The sequence below is a fragment of the Cyanistes caeruleus genome, chromosome 4 (assembly GCF_971803275.1).
Source record: "Cyanistes caeruleus chromosome 4, bCyaCae1.hap1.1, whole genome shotgun sequence".
Lineage (NCBI taxonomy): Eukaryota > Metazoa > Chordata > Aves > Passeriformes > Paridae > Cyanistes > Cyanistes caeruleus.
Window position 1 is genome coordinate 35,982,928 of NC_141704.1, and position 21,012 is coordinate 36,003,939.

Genomic DNA, 21,012 nt, shown 5'->3' on the forward strand with positions numbered 1-21,012 from the left:
AAGCAAGAGACATGAACAGAGGATTAGCTAACTTCCCAATATACCTGTTTGTAGGGAAGATAAATCGTCCATGGATTCAAATGAATGTACAAGTGTAATTGCACTCATACTATTCAATTGCACTTCAATAAAATAGCAAAATGCATCTGAGAAATGTTCAAAACTTGAGTGCATCACAATGGCTGCATATGGTACGTGAGAACAATAATAATACTTAAACATCACAAAGCACAGAGTAGGCTAGACAAGATAGCTTTCACTTTAATTTAATGAGGCAGTAGTTATAATGAGAGAAAAATTAAATCACAGCTTACTGAAATTATCCATTCTGAAAAGACTGTTAATGCCACAATGAGTCTCTGAGTTTCAGCTGTTTGAGATGATACAGCATGCTCCACTGTTTGATTCTAAAAATGGTAGAAAAAAGGCTAAAGCCATTTTATACTGTCAAATATATACCAAAGGCAGAGAATAATTACTTTTATACATAGATACCTCATTAACTCTCAGAAGGTACAGTGCTTCATTTATAGCAAGAACAAGACTGAGGCATTATAAAGTTACAGCTCCAGAACTAAATACTTCACCTCTGTAAGTAAGCTCGTTCACCTAAATGAGGACTGTTGGTGTTGAGACCTGGAAGTCTACCAGTATAATACTAGAAAAATATATTCCAATTACTTCACAATAGCGAATTGAGTGAGAATCCTAATCAAAACAGGGCTAAGATTTCCTTTCATAAGGATTAATAATATTGCATCACTAATGATGATTTTGTATTCAAAATTATTTCATGCCAGCGCAAAATCTTCGGAGGGGGAGAAATAAAAGTATCCATTTTATTGTCTTATCCATACTCTGTCATCTGTTATCTCAAACAAAGATACCTGCCAATCAATTTTTAAGAACTGTTGAAGCAATCCTGTGCCACCTCTGCCACATATTCCTCTTCCCATTGTTGAGTGAACATTAGTAATTAATTACAACCTACTGTCATGAATCTCCTTTTCCCTCTGCTCTGATCTTTTAGCTTGAGTTTGTGGCTTGACATGGATTAAGCAGTTCAGATGACACCCTACATGAATCCTAAATAGGCAAAGCAGGGCTACTCACTACGGGCTGTGGCACCACTGGAGACCCAGGGATTACACAGATCTCTGTGGATCCACCATCTGATGTCACTTGTCCTTTTGCTGTTCAGATGAGATGATGAGGGAACTCCTTGCTCCTACAGTCAGTTCTACAGCTTGCATCAGACAGGAGCTGCTCTCCCAGGGTCATGCTGGTTGACCCATGCAGGCTGGGAGAGGATTTAGGATCACTTATTGCAATCCCATTGTTGTTAGCCTTCTTACACACCATTAGAAGGGAACTATCACCCCTCAAATCTAGCCATGTGGCCAGATATAACCTAATTAAGTAAGACAATAAATATGGATACCTGTTGATTCGGGGCAGATGGTAGGAGTCATGGGAGTAGCTATACAAATCTTACAGTTTCAAGTATTAAGACAAATCTTGAAAATTTCCATTTTCATAATGGTAAGAAGTCTGTTCCTCGATGTCTTGAGTTACTTGGTTTTTCTGCCTCCATTCCCTTCTCTGTACTTCACTGTTTTGACTGGTAGCACCATACGTTTTCTTTGGACTTACAAAAGTTTCACTGTTCATCTCTGTTTCTTCAGCCAGTTCATCCTGATCAATTATGCCACATTTCTCTTCACTGAGGTTTTCAGGGTCAGCCCATTCCTGCTTTTCCCCAGAAGCAAAGATAGCATAGAATATCACACCACTGTAATGCACCAGGGCTGCAATCAGAAAGACGTTCTGCCATTCTTCACGGGTCTGAAAGAATGATGCAGGTCTCATTAAGTTTCCAGTAACAAGAAATATTGCTGTCTGAATTAGGCCATGAATTAGCACATATTGAGGAATGACTGATCACTGCTTGATTCCTGATGCTGAAGATAGAACAATTTATGAGAATCATTGTAAAGATTAATTTTTTTATAACTATAGCAAATACAATAAAACTTGGTAGTTTTTGTTGTTTTTTTTTTTTCTTCCAGAGAAGTTTCTCTCTTGCATGTGAAATATTTATGGATTTGGAAATGGAGAGATTTCTCTAACAATTACATAATATTATTGCAGATCAATGTTTGCTTAGGAACCCTACTGAGGGGGTACACATGCATTGTAGAGGAGTTTTCCAAGTCCTATAAGCATTGCACAGTTGTATGGAGATATTGCAGAGACTTAGGCTCAGGTGGCATTAAATAATATCTGCCTACACAGATAAGTAGTTATAATAGCTGAGAGTTAGGCCAAGGTAGAACTTTAAAAAATGCATGTTTAAGACAAACAAAAAGCAGCTGCAGAGATCAATGATGGAATGGCATCCCTAGGAATCTTTGAAATGCCTTAAATTTGTTGCATTAGCTAACCCTTTTCCTAGAAAACATGGAGAAATGTTACCTTGTGTTTTGTCATTGCACCAACAATGAGTGGGCACACCATTCCCGACAGCGTCCCCACGCCGTTGGAGATCCCCATCAGAATGCTGGCATAACGAGGGGCTATGTCCAAGTGATTCACATTGAACCCTACAAAAAATGAGAAACAATCAGCTGTACAGCATTGCACTACCAGGCCAACAGGGCTTTCTACAGCCATTCTGGCTGAAGAAGACAGAAAAGGCTATTAACCTCCCTACTACACAGCTGAAGACTATGTTGTATAGAAAATAAAGTTTTGTTTGGCCCTGTTTAAAGTGTCTGTACTTTCCATTTTTTCATACTGAAAGAGTGAACTTGGAAAATATTTTTAATTAAGGAATCAATGCCTCAAATTAGTGAAATGTCTTCTATCTTTTTATTTTTGTGGTAGTGTTTATAATCCATTTCTTTTGGTGTTTTAAGTAGCAGATTAACAACATGAAAAAAAATAGAATATAAACCAGTAGGAAAAAATAATTACACTTACTCTAGTGTGTCTTCTGAGCATGTATTTTATTAAGAAATAAAAACAAATACTAAATATCAGCTCAGATAATTATCATTCCTTAGGTAATGAAAATTAGTCATATTAACTGTGGTTGATCACAAGAAGTGACAATCAATTCCAAGAACATGGTAATAAATAAGGTAAGAAGTAGACTACTGGGAAAATCCTGAAATGAAAGCTGATTGATAGAAATGGCCCACTATGCAAGGACCTCATAACTGAGCAGCAAAACTGCTTCCCATCTGAACAATCCTGAAATAACTGAAGACCAGCAGTTACTTTGCTGGTTAACTTTGCTCAATAGATCCATGTTCTTGGCAGTCTTCTTGGAAGATCTTCAATCTTCTTAAGAAAAATCTTTAGTCTTCATAACAAAAGTGTTTTTTACCAGTGATGCTGGTACTGATGATGGCACAAAACAGCTTGAGACTGCAAAACATGGGTGAGACTCATGAAAGTGCTAGAAACAACTTCTGGAGAAGGGCTGATTGTAGGATGCAACAGAGGGAGGGCTGACATAGAAAGCAGAAACTGGGTGATAGGACTGGGGACAGGATTGTAACTGATAGCCCTTGTGCAATATTCACTGCAGAGTAATTCTCTCTCTTTCCCTTTAGGCATACAGTTAAATGGGATGAAAAGTGACTGACAGTGTAAAAGTATATTAGAAAATAACAGCAGAAAGCTGGTGTGAACTGGAATCAGTAAAGATCAGGTTCTTTTCAAAGCTTCATGTCCTGTGTGCAACATGTTTCGTAGATACTGAAGTAAATTAGTTCTGATATGGGAAGAAATAACGAACACCCCATAAGCTGCCATGTTAAGAGTAAACAAAATAATATAAATTATGACAGCAAGAACACTGAGGATACTAACATCACTTTTATCATGAATAGTAAAAGAATAGGATTAATTCTTACCTGAAATTGCAAAGCCGCTGAAGCCTACTGCTAACACCAGAAAGGAAATAGCCACACCTTTTGTGTGAGAATAACCAACCACCAAAAGCAAGGTTGCTTCCATCCCAAAGCCTTCAAATGAAACATATGAGAATGGATTACATTTAAATTTCCAGTTGCCATGAAAATACTAATAAGCACTATCCAGAGTAGCAGCTTAAAATGAGAGAAAATTATTTTGTATCTTTTAGCTATTCTTGAACACACATGGGAGCTTTGTGCATTTGCAGAAATATTTGTATATTCATTATTTGAGAATATATTCTTTTTTTTTCTCCTCATTCACTGCTGTATAAATGACCCAAGCAGTGGGTAAAGTCAATTCACTGAGCAACAGAGGAAAACAATGAGATAGTGGCCTTGTGAAAAAGCCAGAAAAAATTCACAAACACACAAACATTATTGGGAAAGGTAAAAAACACTTGCTTTTGATTTCTCTTGATTACAGTGGTGTCAGGTATTCTTGGTAAATGGAACAAAAAAAAGGTTTTACACACAACTGTGATACCAACACAACAGGACATTCCTGAGAATCACAGGGAACTTCCATCACTGGAAATTAGCATTTTTTAATATGCACCATCACAAGCCTTCTGCTTTGTTTTGTTTTGATCTAATGACACTATTAATATACCCTGAAAATGCAACGAATTTGATCATCCTTTCTGAAGATGAATAGCCAAGTTATGTGGTATCACTGGCTGCAGGCATCTCTATTTCTAGGAGCCCGTGCCATATATAAATAATGCAAGCCAGCAATTGGCAGTGGGCAACTAACTGCTCCACAGGCTGCCAGGCTTGAAATCTTTTCTCTAATATCAGCCCTACATGTCACTGATTTTTCAGTTCAGTGACTGAACTGGAAACAAATTATTTTGTGCTGAGTTAAAATTGTCCTGTGTATCCCTCACTTTTTACCCCTCAGCCTAAATTTGTCAGTGGGTTCTGCTGGAAGTAGAATGGGAAGCAAATGGGAACATGGCCAGTTACTTCAAAAATGTATCCACAGGGAAAGGGTCTATCCAGAACCATGGTGCAGGATTAACTGTCTGTATGAGTTCGCAGGATGAGGCCTATTTGATTATACCATGCTATTACCCATTCAATTATTAACCAGACTTCTTGTCTCCTCCCTTTTTAAAGCATGCTCTTATGAGTAAGGATTTATGTCATGAGGCACCAGCTCTCCAGTTAATGCTTCAGACTGACCAGTTGCAAATGCAATCCTGAGTAAATTGTCTCTTGTAATTAAACATGGGCGAAACTATGACACTTGCATCGACTGCAGCACACAATTGAAATGTCATGTTTTCAGAATCCAATAGTACCTCCACAGTTCATGACCTTCCTTACAGTGGTAGTGGTTAAGATCTTCCTGCTCCGTAAGAAGTCAGCTAGCTGCCCTCCGATGGGCACAATGATTGTCATGACCATGTGAGGAACTGCTGACAAAAGGCCAACCTGCAATCAGACAAATGAGTGCTTAACAGTCATTTCTCCTTCCAGATTCAGGGGCAAGAGAACAGGAACCATAATGTTTCTTCACCTCTTTTTCCCTGCGTCATTTTATCTGATTACAGCAGATGCTCAGAACTAAGTGAGGAAGGAAACATCCCCTGGTGGCCCAGGAGAAGAAACCAGAGCACAAGTGAGAATCTCGCCTTAGAGATGCCACGCAATATCCCTAGTACTCATGGTTACTCCAATGAGTTGCACAGAAGATTGTTTATATGAAATTCTATTGTAGACATCACAAAGCCCTGTCATACATGTCCTGATACTGGAGTGCTCTGTCTTGGTTTTCCACTGCATTTATATATTTTTTGTTATTGATCTTCTTAAGGACCTCCTTCTTGAATAAAAAATCAATCCTTGTTACCTGCCTCTGTGTAAAGGAAGGGAGCACCTGCACATTGCTTAGGGACTGAAGACCATACAGCATAAAACCTGACATAATGATAGAATTTTACAAGTTATTAAATAATCATATATGTAAAAACATTAGTTTATTTTTATTCTTGTGGGATTACAGCCTACGAACTGATGCTCATCTTCTTTTCATTTTCACAAAACCCCAGAGTGGCTGAGGTTGAAGGAACCTCCTTCTGCTCAAGCTGGATGGCCTAGAGAATGTTGCCCAGAAATGTGTCCAGGCAGTTTCTGAGTATCTCCAGAGATAGAGATTCTACAACCATTCTGGGGAACCTGTTCCAGTATACAGTCATCCTCATAGTGAAAAAGTGTTTCCTCATGTTCAGAAGGAACCTCACATGCTTCAGTTTGTGCCCAGGGCACTACTGAAAAGAGCCTATTTTCACCTTCTTTACACTCTCCCTTCAGATATTTGTACATATGAATGAGAATTCTGCTGAGCCTTCTCCAGGCTGAACAGACCCAGCTCTCAGCCTTTTCTTACAGGAGAAATATTTCCATTCCTTCTTGGTGCTTCATAGCACTCTCTCCATTGTGTCCATGTCTCTCTAATACTGTGGAGCCCAGAACTGGACACAGTACTTCAGGTGTGCCCTCACCAGTGCTGTGTAGAGGGGAAAGGTCACCTCCTTTTAGCTGGTGGTCTTTGCATGATGCAGCCCAGGATACTTTACTGCAAGGACACACTGCTGGCTCATGTCCAGCCTGGTGCTCAGCAGGACCCCCAGTTCCTTTTCTGCTAAGCTGCTTTCCAGCTGGGCAGATCCCAGCAGGTACTGCTGGGCTTGCTCCTCCCCAGGGGCAGGACTTCATGGTTTCCCTTACTGGGCTCCATGAGGCTCCTGTCAGCCTGCTTCACCAGCCTGCTGGGGCTCCTCTGTACAGCAGCACAACCCTGCAGTGTATCAGCCACTGCTCCTAGCTCAGCATCATCTGCAAACCAGTGACCTGCTGCATCATCCAGGTCACTAATGAAGATGTCAAATAGGATCAGACTCAGTATTCTGCCCTGAGGAAGAATTTTAGTGATCAGCATGTCATCTTCTAGAAGCTTTTCTTTGAAGCAGTAATTTAGTGAGATGTTTTGAGTTTACTTTCAGGGGTGTGCAACCTTGTTATATTGACAGTCGGTTTTACACTAGGTTTAAATTAGTGAGGTTCACAGAGATGCAACTCTAGCATATATGAAAAGCAGCTCAGAATAAATAGATTTAGTTTTTTCTTAATATCCCTCTTTTCCATCTCCATGCTGTACTTGGCCATTTAGAGTCATTGCTACCAAGCCACAGCCATTGCTTCTCCTGCAGAACCTGGGCACATGCTGCTCCCAGAATATATAAATAATGATGTTCTTTGTTATCAGCCTTAGACTTGCTTGAAAATAACTACCACATAGAAAGTATGTATGCTAAATGAAAGAGATTTTAAAACTTTTCTAAAACAATTGTTCTGTATTCCTCATTCATGCTCCAAATAGGGAGTGCAACAATTCTGATTCTAATGAAATGATGGTGGCACGGAATATAAATCTATAAAGAATTAAATCTTCATTGTTAATGAAAAGTCACCAAAATCAAGAAGAGAATAAAAATTACCTGGTTAAATGCTAAACAGACAACACTAAGCAAAATGTGCATTTCTATTTACTTAGTGTTTTTTCATTATATGTGGGGGCTTTAAATCAACTATTTCCCAAAATAACTTCTTCATTCTTTCCTTTTTCTAATAATATGATGCTTGCATACTTTTATGTCTACTAAGTCAACAGAAGTATGTCATCCCAAATACTGGGAATAATCTACTGTAATGATTCCAGGTCTACCTGCTTCTCCTCAAACAACCATGGCACTAAGTGCCATGTCCAGTTTTCTCTTGAACATCTCCAGATATGATGTTCACCTCTTCTTTGGGCAGACCATTCCAATATTTAGCCACCCCTTCAGTAAAGAAATTCTTCCTGATGTCCAACCTGAACCTCCCCTGCTGTATCTCCTAGGTCAGTGCTTATTTTCAGACATTTACCTTGCTTATTGCAAATCCAAAGACTTCTTCAAAGTAAGCAGGCTGACTTATAAGGAGCAAATAGAAGGTCCAGCTTCTGCAGAAATTTGCCACAATGATTGCGTAAACTGGCATTGAAGTGAAAAATCTCTTCCAGGGAGTACTAAATTTCTAGGGGAAAAGAACACGCAAAATTGGGTAGACAGTGGCAAAATAAAGAACCAGTATCTTTTATTACCAAGCCTGTTAGATACATTACATAATACTTACATCACAGGTCACTTAAAATGCAAGTGAGATATATCTCTTGAATTACTGGCAAAAAAGAGGTAGAGAAATTTTCTTGGAACAGTTAGGATTTTCAAGATGGATCCTGCAATACTGTTGCTCTGATTACTGAAATTACATGAGGTCTTCTGGAATCCTGCTACTGGGACAATGGGATCAGTAAAAGAATCAAAGAAAACTAGAGAAAACTTTGTGCCATTCCCCACATTCTGTCATGATGCAGTTTAAGACATTCTTTCTAAAGGAGTGGGAAAAAAGGGTTGTCCAAGCTAAGACACATGCAATAGAGCAGCAACAGGTAGCTACCTGCTTCAACCTCATTAATTTAATTCAGAAAAAAAAAAAGGCCTGTGGTACAGAATTTACTTTCTGTAACTTGCTTTTTTGCCATTTTTTAAAAAAAAATTATTATTATGCTCCAATACTCCATACAGCAGGAAACATACTTCAGAGACCTATTGATTTCTATAGAATTCCACTCAGAAGCTGAAATCTGTAGCTATGGCAATACACACTGATATTCTCTTTTTTTAAAAAATAAAGTTAATTTTGTCCTACAGGCTACCCTTTGCCTGCAGCTGTGTGTGTACCCATGAAGTTGGTACCAGCTTCCTCTGCAGTAAAACCAGCATACTGCAACGAAAATCCATGACCTGGAACAAGTGTGTGTGTGTGTCTCCAGCCAAGACCTGATCAGCCATATTTCAGATGCATACCCAAAAAGACAGTGTGGTATTTTACATTCCTAGCAAGACATGCAGAGGAACAAAACATGTAGAGGAAAGAATAGTAGTTACTTTGTTCCAGAATGTTCAAAACTGAAAGCTCTAAGGATAGACAGTTTGTCAAGAAATCCCTTTTTTTTTCACTACTGGCAAAAAAAAAAGTTGTCTAAAGGAATGGAGGAAAGTTTGATGGGAAAACAGTTTTTAACCCAAAGTTTCCAGGATCTTCCAGGATCTTCTCAGAGAGAGGATGAGAAGACTTAGAGGACCTGAGCTGCTGTGAGAGTCAGCAGGGCAGAAACCCTGTCCTAAACTACTAGATTTGCAATCATCCTTAATAGGAGCTCAAGAAGCAGCCAGATAATTTAACAGCTGCAGTGAGATTCTTATGTAGCTAAATCCATGGATATTTTTTAGAACAAGCTTGAGAGTTACTCAAGAGAAGGAGACCAGAATGTGTGTTACCCCCTCCCAACCCATCCCTTCCCTCCGTAGATCAGAGAAGCTCCACAAGTCAAGAGCTTAAAAAGCATTGTGTATCTTCCTGTACTCATCCAGTCCAGCTGCACCAGCCTGATTCTGTAATTTTCTTGAAAGGAAAAGCCCCTAGTTCCACCTCACTTAAACAGCTAACAGTATCCATCCAGTCATATGCTCATCTTCTGCAAAGGGCTCACAAATGACAACAAGGAAAGTCTTTTTTTACTTACACTTGCATTAGCTGGGTTGGCTCCTTCTCCTATACTTGTTTCTATATATGTCCTTTCTTCATTGGTTATCGTTGGATGGGCAGAAGGGCTCTCATAGGCGTGAAGCAGCCAAAACACGTACCAAACAATCCCAAACATTCCTGAAGACGCAGGAAAAGCAACTTTGTTCTCAAAGCCAATAAAGCTACACTTCAGTATCTGCAAGCTTTGAGGTTTGTTTAAAATGCTAGTCAAACAAAACCTGCATAGAAATTATGCCCAGGGACGTAACAAAATATATCAACTAACTCTGTGTGTATTGTATGCCTGTTTGCAAAGCATTTAAGCATTTTGTCACTTTTATTATATGATACATGGGGCAAAAAAAAGGCAGGAGGAAAGCTCTCTGTAGTACCTAGGGAAAGAATAAAGCAGACAGGCCATGATGTGATTGCAATCTGCATGAAGGAGCTTCACCGTAAGATGGCAATGGAAAATCTTGTGGTGTCTCTTGTATCTCCAGGGAAGACAGAGAAAACCCAAATGGGCTGCTGATGTGCAAGGCTGGTTGGAGCCACCTCTGCCATGCACTGTGAGGGGAAGAATAAGGCACCAGAGATCAGCCACAGGGCCATACCCATGGGACCACTTTGTAAAGGTGGCACTGCTTTATTAAAGATGGGCAGCATGGGGAAGATTTCTCAGGGCAGAAGTTTTCAGGTCCCTTTGGCTCCCTGTCAGCAGCATTTGCTGCAACTTTCGCTGTCAGTGTGCACTCTGGGGCAGGTCCCACACAAAGCATTTGTGCTGCAGAGGAACCTTTGCAACTGCATCCAATCCTGTCACTGGGTGACCATGGGCTGTAGCCTGGTCATTACAATTTTATAACTTTTGTAACAGATGATTATGAAATGAAAGCTCTCAGAATCTGCAGTAAGTAGGGAACAAATTGGAGCACCCCTTTGCAACCTTTTCATTCATCTAAACAACTTTGATCTACCCTTGTTAGAGAGGTTTCAGTAAACAACTGGCAGTAGTGATCTCGTGGCAGATGTCCTTCATGTTTGGCAACTCACCATAAATATAGAAGACTGATGACCATCCTATATACTGTACCAGCACACCTGCCAGGGGCATGGCCACCACCGCACCTGCGTATGACCCTGAAGAGAAAACAGATGAGTTAAACATGTCAGCTGTGGTAGGTGTGCCCAGCTTTCATCCAGACAGGTGCTCATAAGAGCAGGACTGGATGGATGTGTTTGACTTTTTTTATGGACATGGAGAATGGGATGGAAGCTGCAAAATTTTGACTGGGGTGACAGGAAGCACTGACCCCTCATGGGTCACCAGTCTCATTTTGCAGAGTTGTGCCCTGTAGGGAAATTGGATTTGCAAATCCAAGACTGGTGACAAACCACTACAAAGCCATAATCTATGTGTGTGCAGTTGAGTGGGAAATCCCACCTGGCACTGTGGTGTATGTGGTGGGTTTTGGAGAAGATAATGGAACAAGTTTCAGAAGCTTCATGGAGGAATCCTGATGATATGCAGATATGTTGGGAGGTTCTTGTCGTGGCCCTAGACCCATGGCCACACAAGCACTGGCAGCAGAGAGGGTGCTCAAACCAACCCTGAGTCTGTGTAACCATGTTTAATTCATATCAACAGCATGAACAAACAGCTGGAATGAATAGCCAAATGTTGACGGGGATAAAAGAGGATAACAGTGTGGTCTGTGTCAAGGTTTCTGATTGGGAAATACATAATACTGGTGAAATATATGGTCTTTTGGAAAGAGATGAGTATTTAAGTGCAATCTAGACAATAGGTTTCAGTGCAAAACAGTGACAATAGCTTTACATGTGAAGATTGTTGCTCTGAATTATTCTAGGAAATGAGGTATTTGTGGTTCTGAGAGTAGGACATGTTTTGTTAATAAACATTTGTTAATGCTCTACTCATTAGCAAATACTTCTCTGCAATGGTTCACATTTTAGTTTATTATGAGAGCCATTTTGAGTGTTGGCTTTAAATGATAAAATGACAACATACTAAACAAAAAAGTACTCACAAGTTCCTAGGCTTAGGGTACAAGCTGATTGTAGCAAACGGCAGAGGGTTTTTGCACTCCTTCAAATAGTGAAATTGATAAAATACATCTGATAGGGATAGGTGCTTACATAAACCATATAAGCCCATCAACTCACCACAGAATGAAGTGGTAGCCAGCCTGCTTCTCTCCAGCGGCGGGGCCCACTTACTCCACATCCCATGGCAGGCTGGGTACGTGACGCCCTGGCAGACATTTCACACATCACATGATTTGCTTTCACTGCATTCCACTTGGAGTATCTGCTGATACTATCCCTCCTGCCTAGCTGATTGTCACCACGGAATGATATAGGAAGGGTTAGGTAAGTCTGGAATAACTCGACTGTTTGAGTGTGAAGATGTTAAACTAATCTGAATTGCCCGTTACTTGAATAGTAATAGGTTCTGAGGTAAAAACACTGTTTAGTATATGCAGTTGATGGCACAAGGAAACTAATATAACTCAAATTGCAGCACCAGAAATGTACATTTTTCTTTACTTAAAGAAAACTTAGAAACATAAATAAGTATAATTAAAAAATTATCATCTCAAAATGAGTAGCAAGTAAAACTGTATATTGATCAGAAACCGCGATTGAAAGAGACCTTTCAACTTCTAGAACCAAATCTCAGAATCAAACTCTGTTTGAGAAAGGACAAAAATGGTTAGTGCTCCTACCTCCACCAAACCTTGAAGAATCCTGACAAACATCACACAGCCATAATGCACTCTTGCTGCAGAAGGGATGATCATGTTCAGTGTAGATGTTAGAAAGATAGCTGCCCCAAATACCCTATGGAGAAATGGCAGACAGGGAATACAATTATTACCTATTCTTCAGAAGTGTTCTCATGTTCCACTTCAAAATATTTATAAACTTATTTAAAAAAATTTTGTTATGATTCTTTTTCTTTTTTTAAAAAAAAAGTATTTAAATTGTTTGCATTACCATGTCTGAAAATATGTTCACAGGAAATATATGTGACTTCATTTTTGTGTCCAGTCTTATTCACAGTAGGATTAATGGTTGTGTTATAGCATGAAAAATTTACCGTCAGAGAACAGCACTGTTTTGTCTAAATTCTCTACACCTACTGACAAAAGCAACACCCCATGCCTAGACAACTCGTTATCTGAGTGACAAGGAGGCACTAAACAAATGAGCACAAAAGCAAAGAGGCTGAGTAGGCTGGCAGACTGAAGTGACAAAGGAACTGATTTATATAGAAAAGTCTGAAAATATGAATTGGAATACAAAGCCCACAGTCATATCTTGACATTTAGGAGACTGCTTTAAAAGCCAAGTAAACATTTAACTCAGAAATAAGTATTACTTATCTCTCTGTTGTGATCCCTGAAGAAAAGATTCTTGCCTTTTGATTTCTTACCACTAATAGAAATATCAGATCTGTTATCATAACACTATTGACTCAGGGAACTACTGCAAACCATGTGAATTAATAACCATGTGAAAGAAGAAACTGTAACAAAGAGAACTCTTTTAATTATCCAGCTATCTCTAAAGACTGTTTCCAATCTTTGCTACTTCTTTTAATTCCAACTCTTAATATGCCTAGGTTTTAAATGCATAAATTTATACTGAGTTAGAACCACTCTTCTGATACTATTTAAAGGGTTGAGTGTTGTTTCCACAGAGACAGCATCTTTTCATCAATGCACTGCCATTTATCCCAAAGAAGTTGATCTCCACTTTGACAAGAAACATTCCTGATTTTTTTCAATTCAGTCACATATTCTTCTGTCCTCCCTCCCACGATCCCTGGGCAGCTGCCACTTCTGAATCAAAACAGACTATTCCTCTGCCTAGCAGGGAGCTCTTACTGAAAATTGATATCAAGAGATGCCTCATGTTTCAGGCATACACCAAAAAATACTGAAATCACATTTAGATGTGTGTTTGAGGATAATCAAGAAGATAAAGGGATGGTGTCAGTAAATGGCTGATGAGCTTTTTGGTGGAATGCAGATCTACATCAATTTGGATGAATGTATTGAGTAAATTAAGTAGTGTTAGAGGTTTTTGGTGCAAACCCATAAAGCACTCAGTATTTTCAGTCATTATGAGATCCATCTGAATCCCACAATGTTACAGATAATTATGTGCATTACAGAAGTGCCTGGGGTGGGCCATCCTTACGTATGTTCAAGGTTGCAGAGCTTAAACAAGCAGCAAAGGAGTCTTTGCCCAAATCTGTAAAGTCAGAAATAGCATAGAATCTGATTTCCAGAGTGCAGATGGGACAACAGAAAGATTTTCCTCTTTCTAGGGCTGGTAGGTTCATTGGCCACAGAACACCTGTTTTCCTGCCCTGTGTCTTATCAAATAACCCCTCTGAAACTGAAACTTGGCAGCACTGGTGAACCTACCTAAGCAGAAATTGGTTGGGTAAACAAGGAATAAAGGAAAACCATGGACTTAGTGAATCCCATTACTGCAAATAGAAATTCTCTTTGAGCTCAGCTCTTGAGCCATTTTTGTTCCTCAGCAAATTCTACTCCTAAACCCAGTTATGATGGGCAAATCCATAATGTGATGTTGTAGTATAGCATTAGACTGAGTTGGAAACTCTCATGGGGATAAATGCAGAGCTTTCTGCGCTTGTGCACAGCCTGTACTTAAAGAAACACTTTGCTGACAGAACACATCAAGTTACAGTGTAAACATGGTTGATTTTACTGTTTGCAAGTAAATTAAGGAAACAAAAGCTAAACTAACAATATGCTGAATTATTCAGCCAACAGTATGCACATCTGTGTTTTGGAGCCCTTCTGCTACAAAAGCTGGTGGCAAGACTGGAAAGGCTGGAGAAGTGATTAAGCTTAGCTAATTTATTTGGCTTACTCGGCAGATGGAAAAACATTCTGCCTAGGCACGGTTACGTGGCAGAGAAATGAATAATTGAGGATGTGAACAGTGCTGAAGAAGCAGTGCAAGCCAGACTCTGAGTAACTTTTGGTTATGGACAGAAGAGAGTGGGACTGAACAGTCTGGGCAATTCTATGGGATGACTCTGTTCTGGAGAAATTTCCACAAGGGCATATGGCTGGGAAGAACATCCAGGCAGTCTTGTAACCCCTATAGCTCTCTGCAGAATGCAGAAAACAGAGTACTTTGATCTGGGGCAAAGTACAACATATGATTGGTCTTAAAGATCTTTTCCGATTCTGACACTATTTGTAGATAAGTCACATCTTGTTTGCAGAGACTGAAATTAGTACCAGCCACCTTTTTTTCATTTTAATCTGTAGATCCCAAATATCCTTAATATGCACATCTCATGAGCTCATTCACAACCAGCTGTCTTCAGACAGCCTCCCTCTCTCTTGTGATCATGTTCAAAGCTCTGAAGACCTTTTGAAGTAAAGCCCAAAACCAAAGTTAACATTTGCAAAAATTAGCTACTTTTCCTATTCACATTTTCAAAAGCAGTTTAATTTTTAAAAAATAAGAAAAATTGGATGACAAACCCATTGACCATAAAACAAAATCTGTACAAATTCTCAGACTTCACCAAGAAGAAATCAGGAAGCTCTACTAGAAATTCTATACAATCTTAATTACAGTCAGTACTGTATCCAGCCATGGCCAGGATATGTGTGCATGAGAATAGATTTGTGACTTCAGATCATAAATAGTTCTGTGATTCCTTTAGGCCCAGCTTCAGTCCACTGGGAGGAAGACCCAACACTGCCAGAAAACTATTGTTTGGTGTTGAGCTAAAAAGCACTAAGGCAACTTCTTAAAGACAAATGCTTTAACCATAGCTGTTACACACCATTAGGTGTGACTTTCCTTGAACTCTCCAGAAAGCATTATTGTTTAGAGAAGAAATGTGTAAATATTTGAGATGGACAAGTTAAATTGAAAGAATCGGCTCTAACCCATAATGGAAGTCTTGTCCTCTGAAATAATTTTTGATCACAGACATAAATACTGAATGTTCAGCTTCAGAAGTGCACTTCTGAAACACATTAATTCACTGTTTTAGTAATTCTCATTTACACAGTGTGAAACGGTTGTCAGGCTCTAAATCTTAATTCATTTGCTTGTTGTTTTCTTACCTGTTAGCAGCCAATTTGTTTGAGATGAACCCTCCTGGAATTTGTGTCACAATGTAACCCCAGAAAAAAGAGCCATGAATGAGTCCTACAGTCTCTGGATCCCAGTTGAACTGGGCTGTCTGCAAAGGAAATGGGACACATGCTGTAAGGTATAGCACACTCATTGCAAGGTAACTTCTGCTTAGAAGTCTCACATAGGTCACCTCATGCTCCAAATCAAGCATCTTTACACTGGCTGCTCAGGCTTGCTGAGCTTAAAAACCCCCAGTTAAGGCAAAAGGATGGTCAATTCCCCTGTGAGGTACTGCTTTTGCTCTTAGGAGCAGGAAAAGTTTCAGTCATAAGGTAGCTAATGCTGGACCTTCAATTTTACCACTTGCTACTGCTTCCCCCTGGGCTCCTTAAACTTGAAGCCTTTGCTTTCAAGACTACTCAGAGTTACAAGAAGGACTTGATACCTTTCAATGGACTCATCCATTTTCCCATGATTATCAAGGTTGTTTAAGTCCTTTGAGTTGATTTGCCTCCTGGTCAGATTTGTTCATGGTTCTCCTCTCAGGGCCAAACTCTGATCGTCTACTGTCAGCTTTAAATGGCATGGGAGCAGAAAAGAGTTGGGGGCGAGGAGAACCTCTGAAGGCAAAGCAATCTGAAAATAAAACCAGGTAACACTAGCCAGTGACTAGTTTACCTTTTGTTAGAAGGGCTGGATTTGGATACAGAAGGACAGCCATAGCCTGGTCATAGGTGGCTCCTAGTCAAAAATTCCTGCAGCCAAGAGAAATGCTTTTACCATATACCTCTGCTTTCACTGTGTACCTCATCCTTGAACACCAAGCAGTTTCAGTCCTCTCAAGGTTCTTCCTGAACAAGAATTTTTCTATTTCCTGATGACATTTTTTGACATACTTTGTTCAGAAGAGGGATGGTCAATGCTAAGGGCAAAACATACAGAAAATAAAGAGAGGGTGCCCTTTCTGCCCTCCATTGTAAGGTCAATGCTAACTTTTTCTCCATGAGCCCTCAGCTCTGAAGAACTCTGTTGGAGCAATAAGAAACCACGATGTTGTGCTTTATGATGGTTTTCATGCTAATCACATGTCTGGGAATGGTGGCTAAGCATTTTGTGAAGAAGCAGCACAGATATCTTCTAAATTCAAACTGTCACTAAAATACCAAAAAGGATTGGCAACTGTAGTGATAAACCTTAACATCTCTTTTTTTGATATTACCTTCTGCGTGTTAAAAGAAAAAGTGCTTTTCCCACTACATTGAATTTTTTGCTCACAAAGAAGCAAACTGAAAAACAATTCATTGCTTGACCTACAGTGTGATGGCATTAATTAGCCAGACATGTTTACAGAAGGCTAAAGGGTTTCCCTCCCCATCAACATGCATTTTGATGTGTCCCACTTTCCCATGCTGAAGCAGTTCTGTTTAAACAGAATTTAACCTAATTTTCTACTAGTGATTTCCAGATGAGTTTCTAGGTAGTGGTAATTTCTGAAGGCAGAAACACCATGAGATATGGAAAAAGGTTCCTCCTTGTTCAGGAGGTGCTCATGCCCAAACACTATGAGTTTAGATTTGTGGAAGGAATTTACTCCCATTGCCTGAAATTACCTCTTCTCAGCTTCCCAACCTATGCAGGCACATATTTTCTCTTGCTTAAGTACCGAACCTGGAAGTCCCAGCAGGACCATGGGGAGCAGGGATTAGACAGAGTAAGTACAAATTCAGCAGGAAGTCTAAACATGGCTCCTATGATCATGAGTCGTGGAGATGGGCATACTTTTAACATTAGAAATTTATGACAGACATCTTCTACACTCTTCTTTACCAAAAGTTAAAATATCTAGGAGAAAAGCTGATGAATATTTGCACAGCATTTCATTCAAGAAAATTGAACGAATTTCAATTCATTCAAATTCAATTCAATTCAATTCAAAGATTCCTGTGGATTTTTTAGGACAAAAACATTCAAAATGTATCCAAAAGTAAGTCTACAAGTAGAGATAATGTAGAGATTCAAGTTCATAAAATCCATAAAGGGACACTTGACATCACAGCCAAATACCAAGGGAGGATGGGCAATGCTAAGGTATGGATTGAACCTGCTGGGGTGCATTGATAAAGGTGTGTAGGATCTGCTGTGGACCACATGCCATCCACTGCAGATTTGAAAATGGCTTGGCACCTAGCTCTTATAGCTCCAGACAACGATCCACATTGTCAAAAACCTGATGCCTTATTGCCAGTGAGTGCTTTAAGATCTTGGAAACTATCCACTGATATGAATGTAATGGCTGCAGCCCTAGATAAAATAATTGATCATTTTTTCTGCACCAGCATCAGAGCACATTTCCCTGAGAGAGAGTAGAAAGCAAAAGATTCTGCCACCACAGCAAAATCTGTCTACGACTCACAGATCAGGGACCTGGGAGACATGCAAACTAATTCAGTTCTCATTTCTGGTACTTATAGCCTCTCTATGACACTGCAAATCCTCAGATCTTAAAGATTTTTAATGTAGCTTCATCACATAAATAGGAATTAAGTGCCTGCACATCTATGTGCATCAGGACTGATGTGTACCACTCCTTCTGTTTTTTTTAATCTGAGTACACACAGGACTTCGCTATGTGGCATTTGGGTGATTTTGCAACGGGATCTGCTCAGAGGAGAGAGAAGAGGGCGTTTTCTCACCCGCAGCTCTGGCTTTCCATCGACATAGACAGTGTTGTTGTTGACCATCTCCACGATGGCCACGCCCAGGTTGCACCTGATGCCGAAGGAGATGCAGAAGCCCAGGCCGCTCATGATGGCGATGATGTAGCGCTTGGGCAGGCCGCAGCAGTAGCACTCGCACAGCGCTGGCCGGCGGCTGCTCGCCGGCACTGGCCGCCCCTCCGCCGTCAGCTCAAGGGGCTCCTCCTCCACGTTGGTGCCATCAATCTTCCTAAACAGACGGACAAAGGAAAAATGAAGGTGTCCTGTTGTCTCAGTAAAATTTGCTGAAAGGTGGACGGACAGTTCTGTGCTCCGGTCACCTGCTAACTCCTGTTGTGGGGTGCTTGTCTCCTGGTAGTGAGGTGAGTTAATGCTGGACAGGCTCTGAAAGGCTAGCAGAGACTACACTTTTTCCCAAATGGCTTCTGAAGTTTGCACATCTGAGACATCTAGCCAGACAGCCAGCTGCAAAAGTGTTCACAGGCTACTCATGAGAATATCTATGAGATATAACTGGAGGTCTGTTGTGATAAATTCCATTGATTGTTAGGAAAATTTATGTATGATTAAATTAACCATAATTTCTAACTAGATCCACTAAGCAGAGCTGCCAGTAGATTTCAAGAGAAAAGGGCAAATACAACACAAAGCATGGTTTCACTCAGCCCCAAATTCCTTGGCATTTGTTTTTTCCCATGAGACAAAAATCAGGGTTGTACAGCAGAGGAGAAACGTCTCTGGCATCAACTCCCCTGTTAAAGACACAAAAGAGACAGGCCTAGACTTTCTCTGCCTGAAGACATTTGAAGTCACATTCTTCTCTGAAATATCCTGCCACTACAAGGACTTTATTTTCTCCAAAGTGAGCCCCTGCAACTCCTATTGTGGAACGTGTTGCCCTTTGTGTAAAATACTCACTATGAAATGAGATCTAAGGCAGACAGGGGTTTCTGGACACTAGATTCACCATTCCTCAGCAGCAGAGGCTTACAGGGCTTTGGCTGGGATCTAATTTGGTGTGGCAACCGCAGTGCAGCTGGGAAGAACTGGGAAGGAGGGTGCCAGGGATGGGGCCTGAATGGGAGCCAATGGCACCCAGCTATATCGGCCTGTGAGAGGCTGCCCAGCTAACGCAGGAGTGCAGCTCCTCAGGCTTTGCATATCCAGTGTTTCTTTTTCCTACAGGCAATCTAGCTGAGATATTCATATTAAACAAAATGGCACTTCCATGCAATCTGGAATTACATGACAGTGCAATTAAAATTTAATTTGGTCTCTCAATCTGATTGCGGCTATTAACATTGTGCTGCAGGACCAGGCAAAGTCTGTGGTAGGAAGGGTGAGGTAACAAAGAACTAGACACACCCACCAGACCAGAGCTAGACAATTCCTTTTCTAGCATTACCTTTCTAGGCCTATTCTAAAATGCAGATAATGGTTTTCCTGACATGCTGAAGCACTTAAGGACATGGCTAGCTGTGAATATGTGACTAACCCACTGAACACTAACCATGAGCTTAAGGTTAAGCCTTTACTAAGGGAGGACTTGAACAGCAGCTTTTCAATTTTGGCATTGCTCTGAAGCACTGAGCTCAGGATCCAGCTCTTTTTGTGTCTTCCATGGAGTACTTTGAAAATATGAATAGTTAATTAATCTAAAGGAAGCCTAGCTTGCCATGTAAAATGATGAAACTATTTCATTCACTCTTTTCTGATAAGGAACAACTTATTTCCTACTTTCATACATCTGGCTGAGTGTATTTGAAATCTAATGTATGTATTTGAAATATATTTGAAACCTCAGTTTTCAGTATGAAAATCAACTGTAAACAAATGCTGACAGAGCATACAGGGATGGGCTACATCTGACTGGGTTGGGTTTTTTGGGAGTTCACAGCTTTCCCCAGTTGCTGTAAGTTTTATGTACTACCCCTAATCTAACAGATAGTACTCTACTCTAGACAGTTTGCATATACAAGTGGTAAGTATGGCTTCTTGTGCACTTAAATATATCTTTCCAATATAAAGTTCCACTTAAAAATCTCATAATTTTAGTCTCTAGAGCTATCTGGAGCATCATTTACTATATTATTCCTTTTTACATCACAATATAAACCCATAATGTCAACCATAGTCTTAGCAAAAACAAAATAAGCATGCTACAGTCCATCAGCTCATGTTTTCAAGAAACACTAGAATCCCAGTGTTTTGGGCCAGAAGGGAACCACTGGCATTATTTTGTTTAATTCTCTTCTCAAACCAGTGCTCACTGCAGTTAGATCCTTAGCTCATTGTCAGACTGGAGCTAAGACCTTCCATTCAAGCAAAGTAACACAGAAAATGTGATCTTAACTGTGGTGTTATTGGGAGTGATTGAGATCTTATGGTTCACCCACAGGGAAACAGCATTTGTTAGTGAAATGGGACTACAGAGACTAATTCAGTCATGCACTTTAAAAAGAAGACACCATATATTCCATGCTCTATGTGTTAATAGAGGTAGGTGT

The 21,012-nt window shown here is 40.0% G+C and overlaps 1 protein-coding gene across 1 annotated transcript; it reads right to left on the bottom strand.

Moving 5' to 3' along the window:
* Nucleotides 1-243: 243 nt before the first annotated feature.
* Nucleotides 244-20,018, bottom strand: SLC17A8 (solute carrier family 17 member 8). Its single transcript, XM_086885873.1, has 12 exons — nt 20,001-20,018; nt 18,482-18,856; nt 15,776-15,894; nt 12,371-12,485; nt 11,808-11,895; nt 10,674-10,760; nt 9,619-9,758; nt 7,917-8,066; nt 5,291-5,423; nt 3,924-4,034; nt 2,476-2,603; nt 244-1,845 (listed from the first exon to the last, which is right to left on the bottom strand). Exons 1-12 carry the CDS (start codon nt 20,016-20,018, stop codon nt 1,507-1,509), a joined length of 1,803 nt encoding a protein of 600 aa, XP_086741999.1. The 3' UTR covers nt 244-1,506.
* Between the last annotated feature and the right edge of the window lie 994 nt (nt 20,019-21,012).

Coding starts and splice junctions, on each gene's coding strand:
- SLC17A8 (XM_086885873.1), bottom strand. Junction 11,896..12,370: donor TTCTTCAAGGTTTGGTGGAG/GTAGGAGCACTA, acceptor AATGTCTGCCAG/GGCGTCACGTACCCAGCCTG. Junction 9,759..10,673: donor ATCAGTCTTCTATATTTATG/GTGAGTTGCCAA, acceptor CTGCGTCTTCAG/GAATGTTTGGGATTGTTTGG.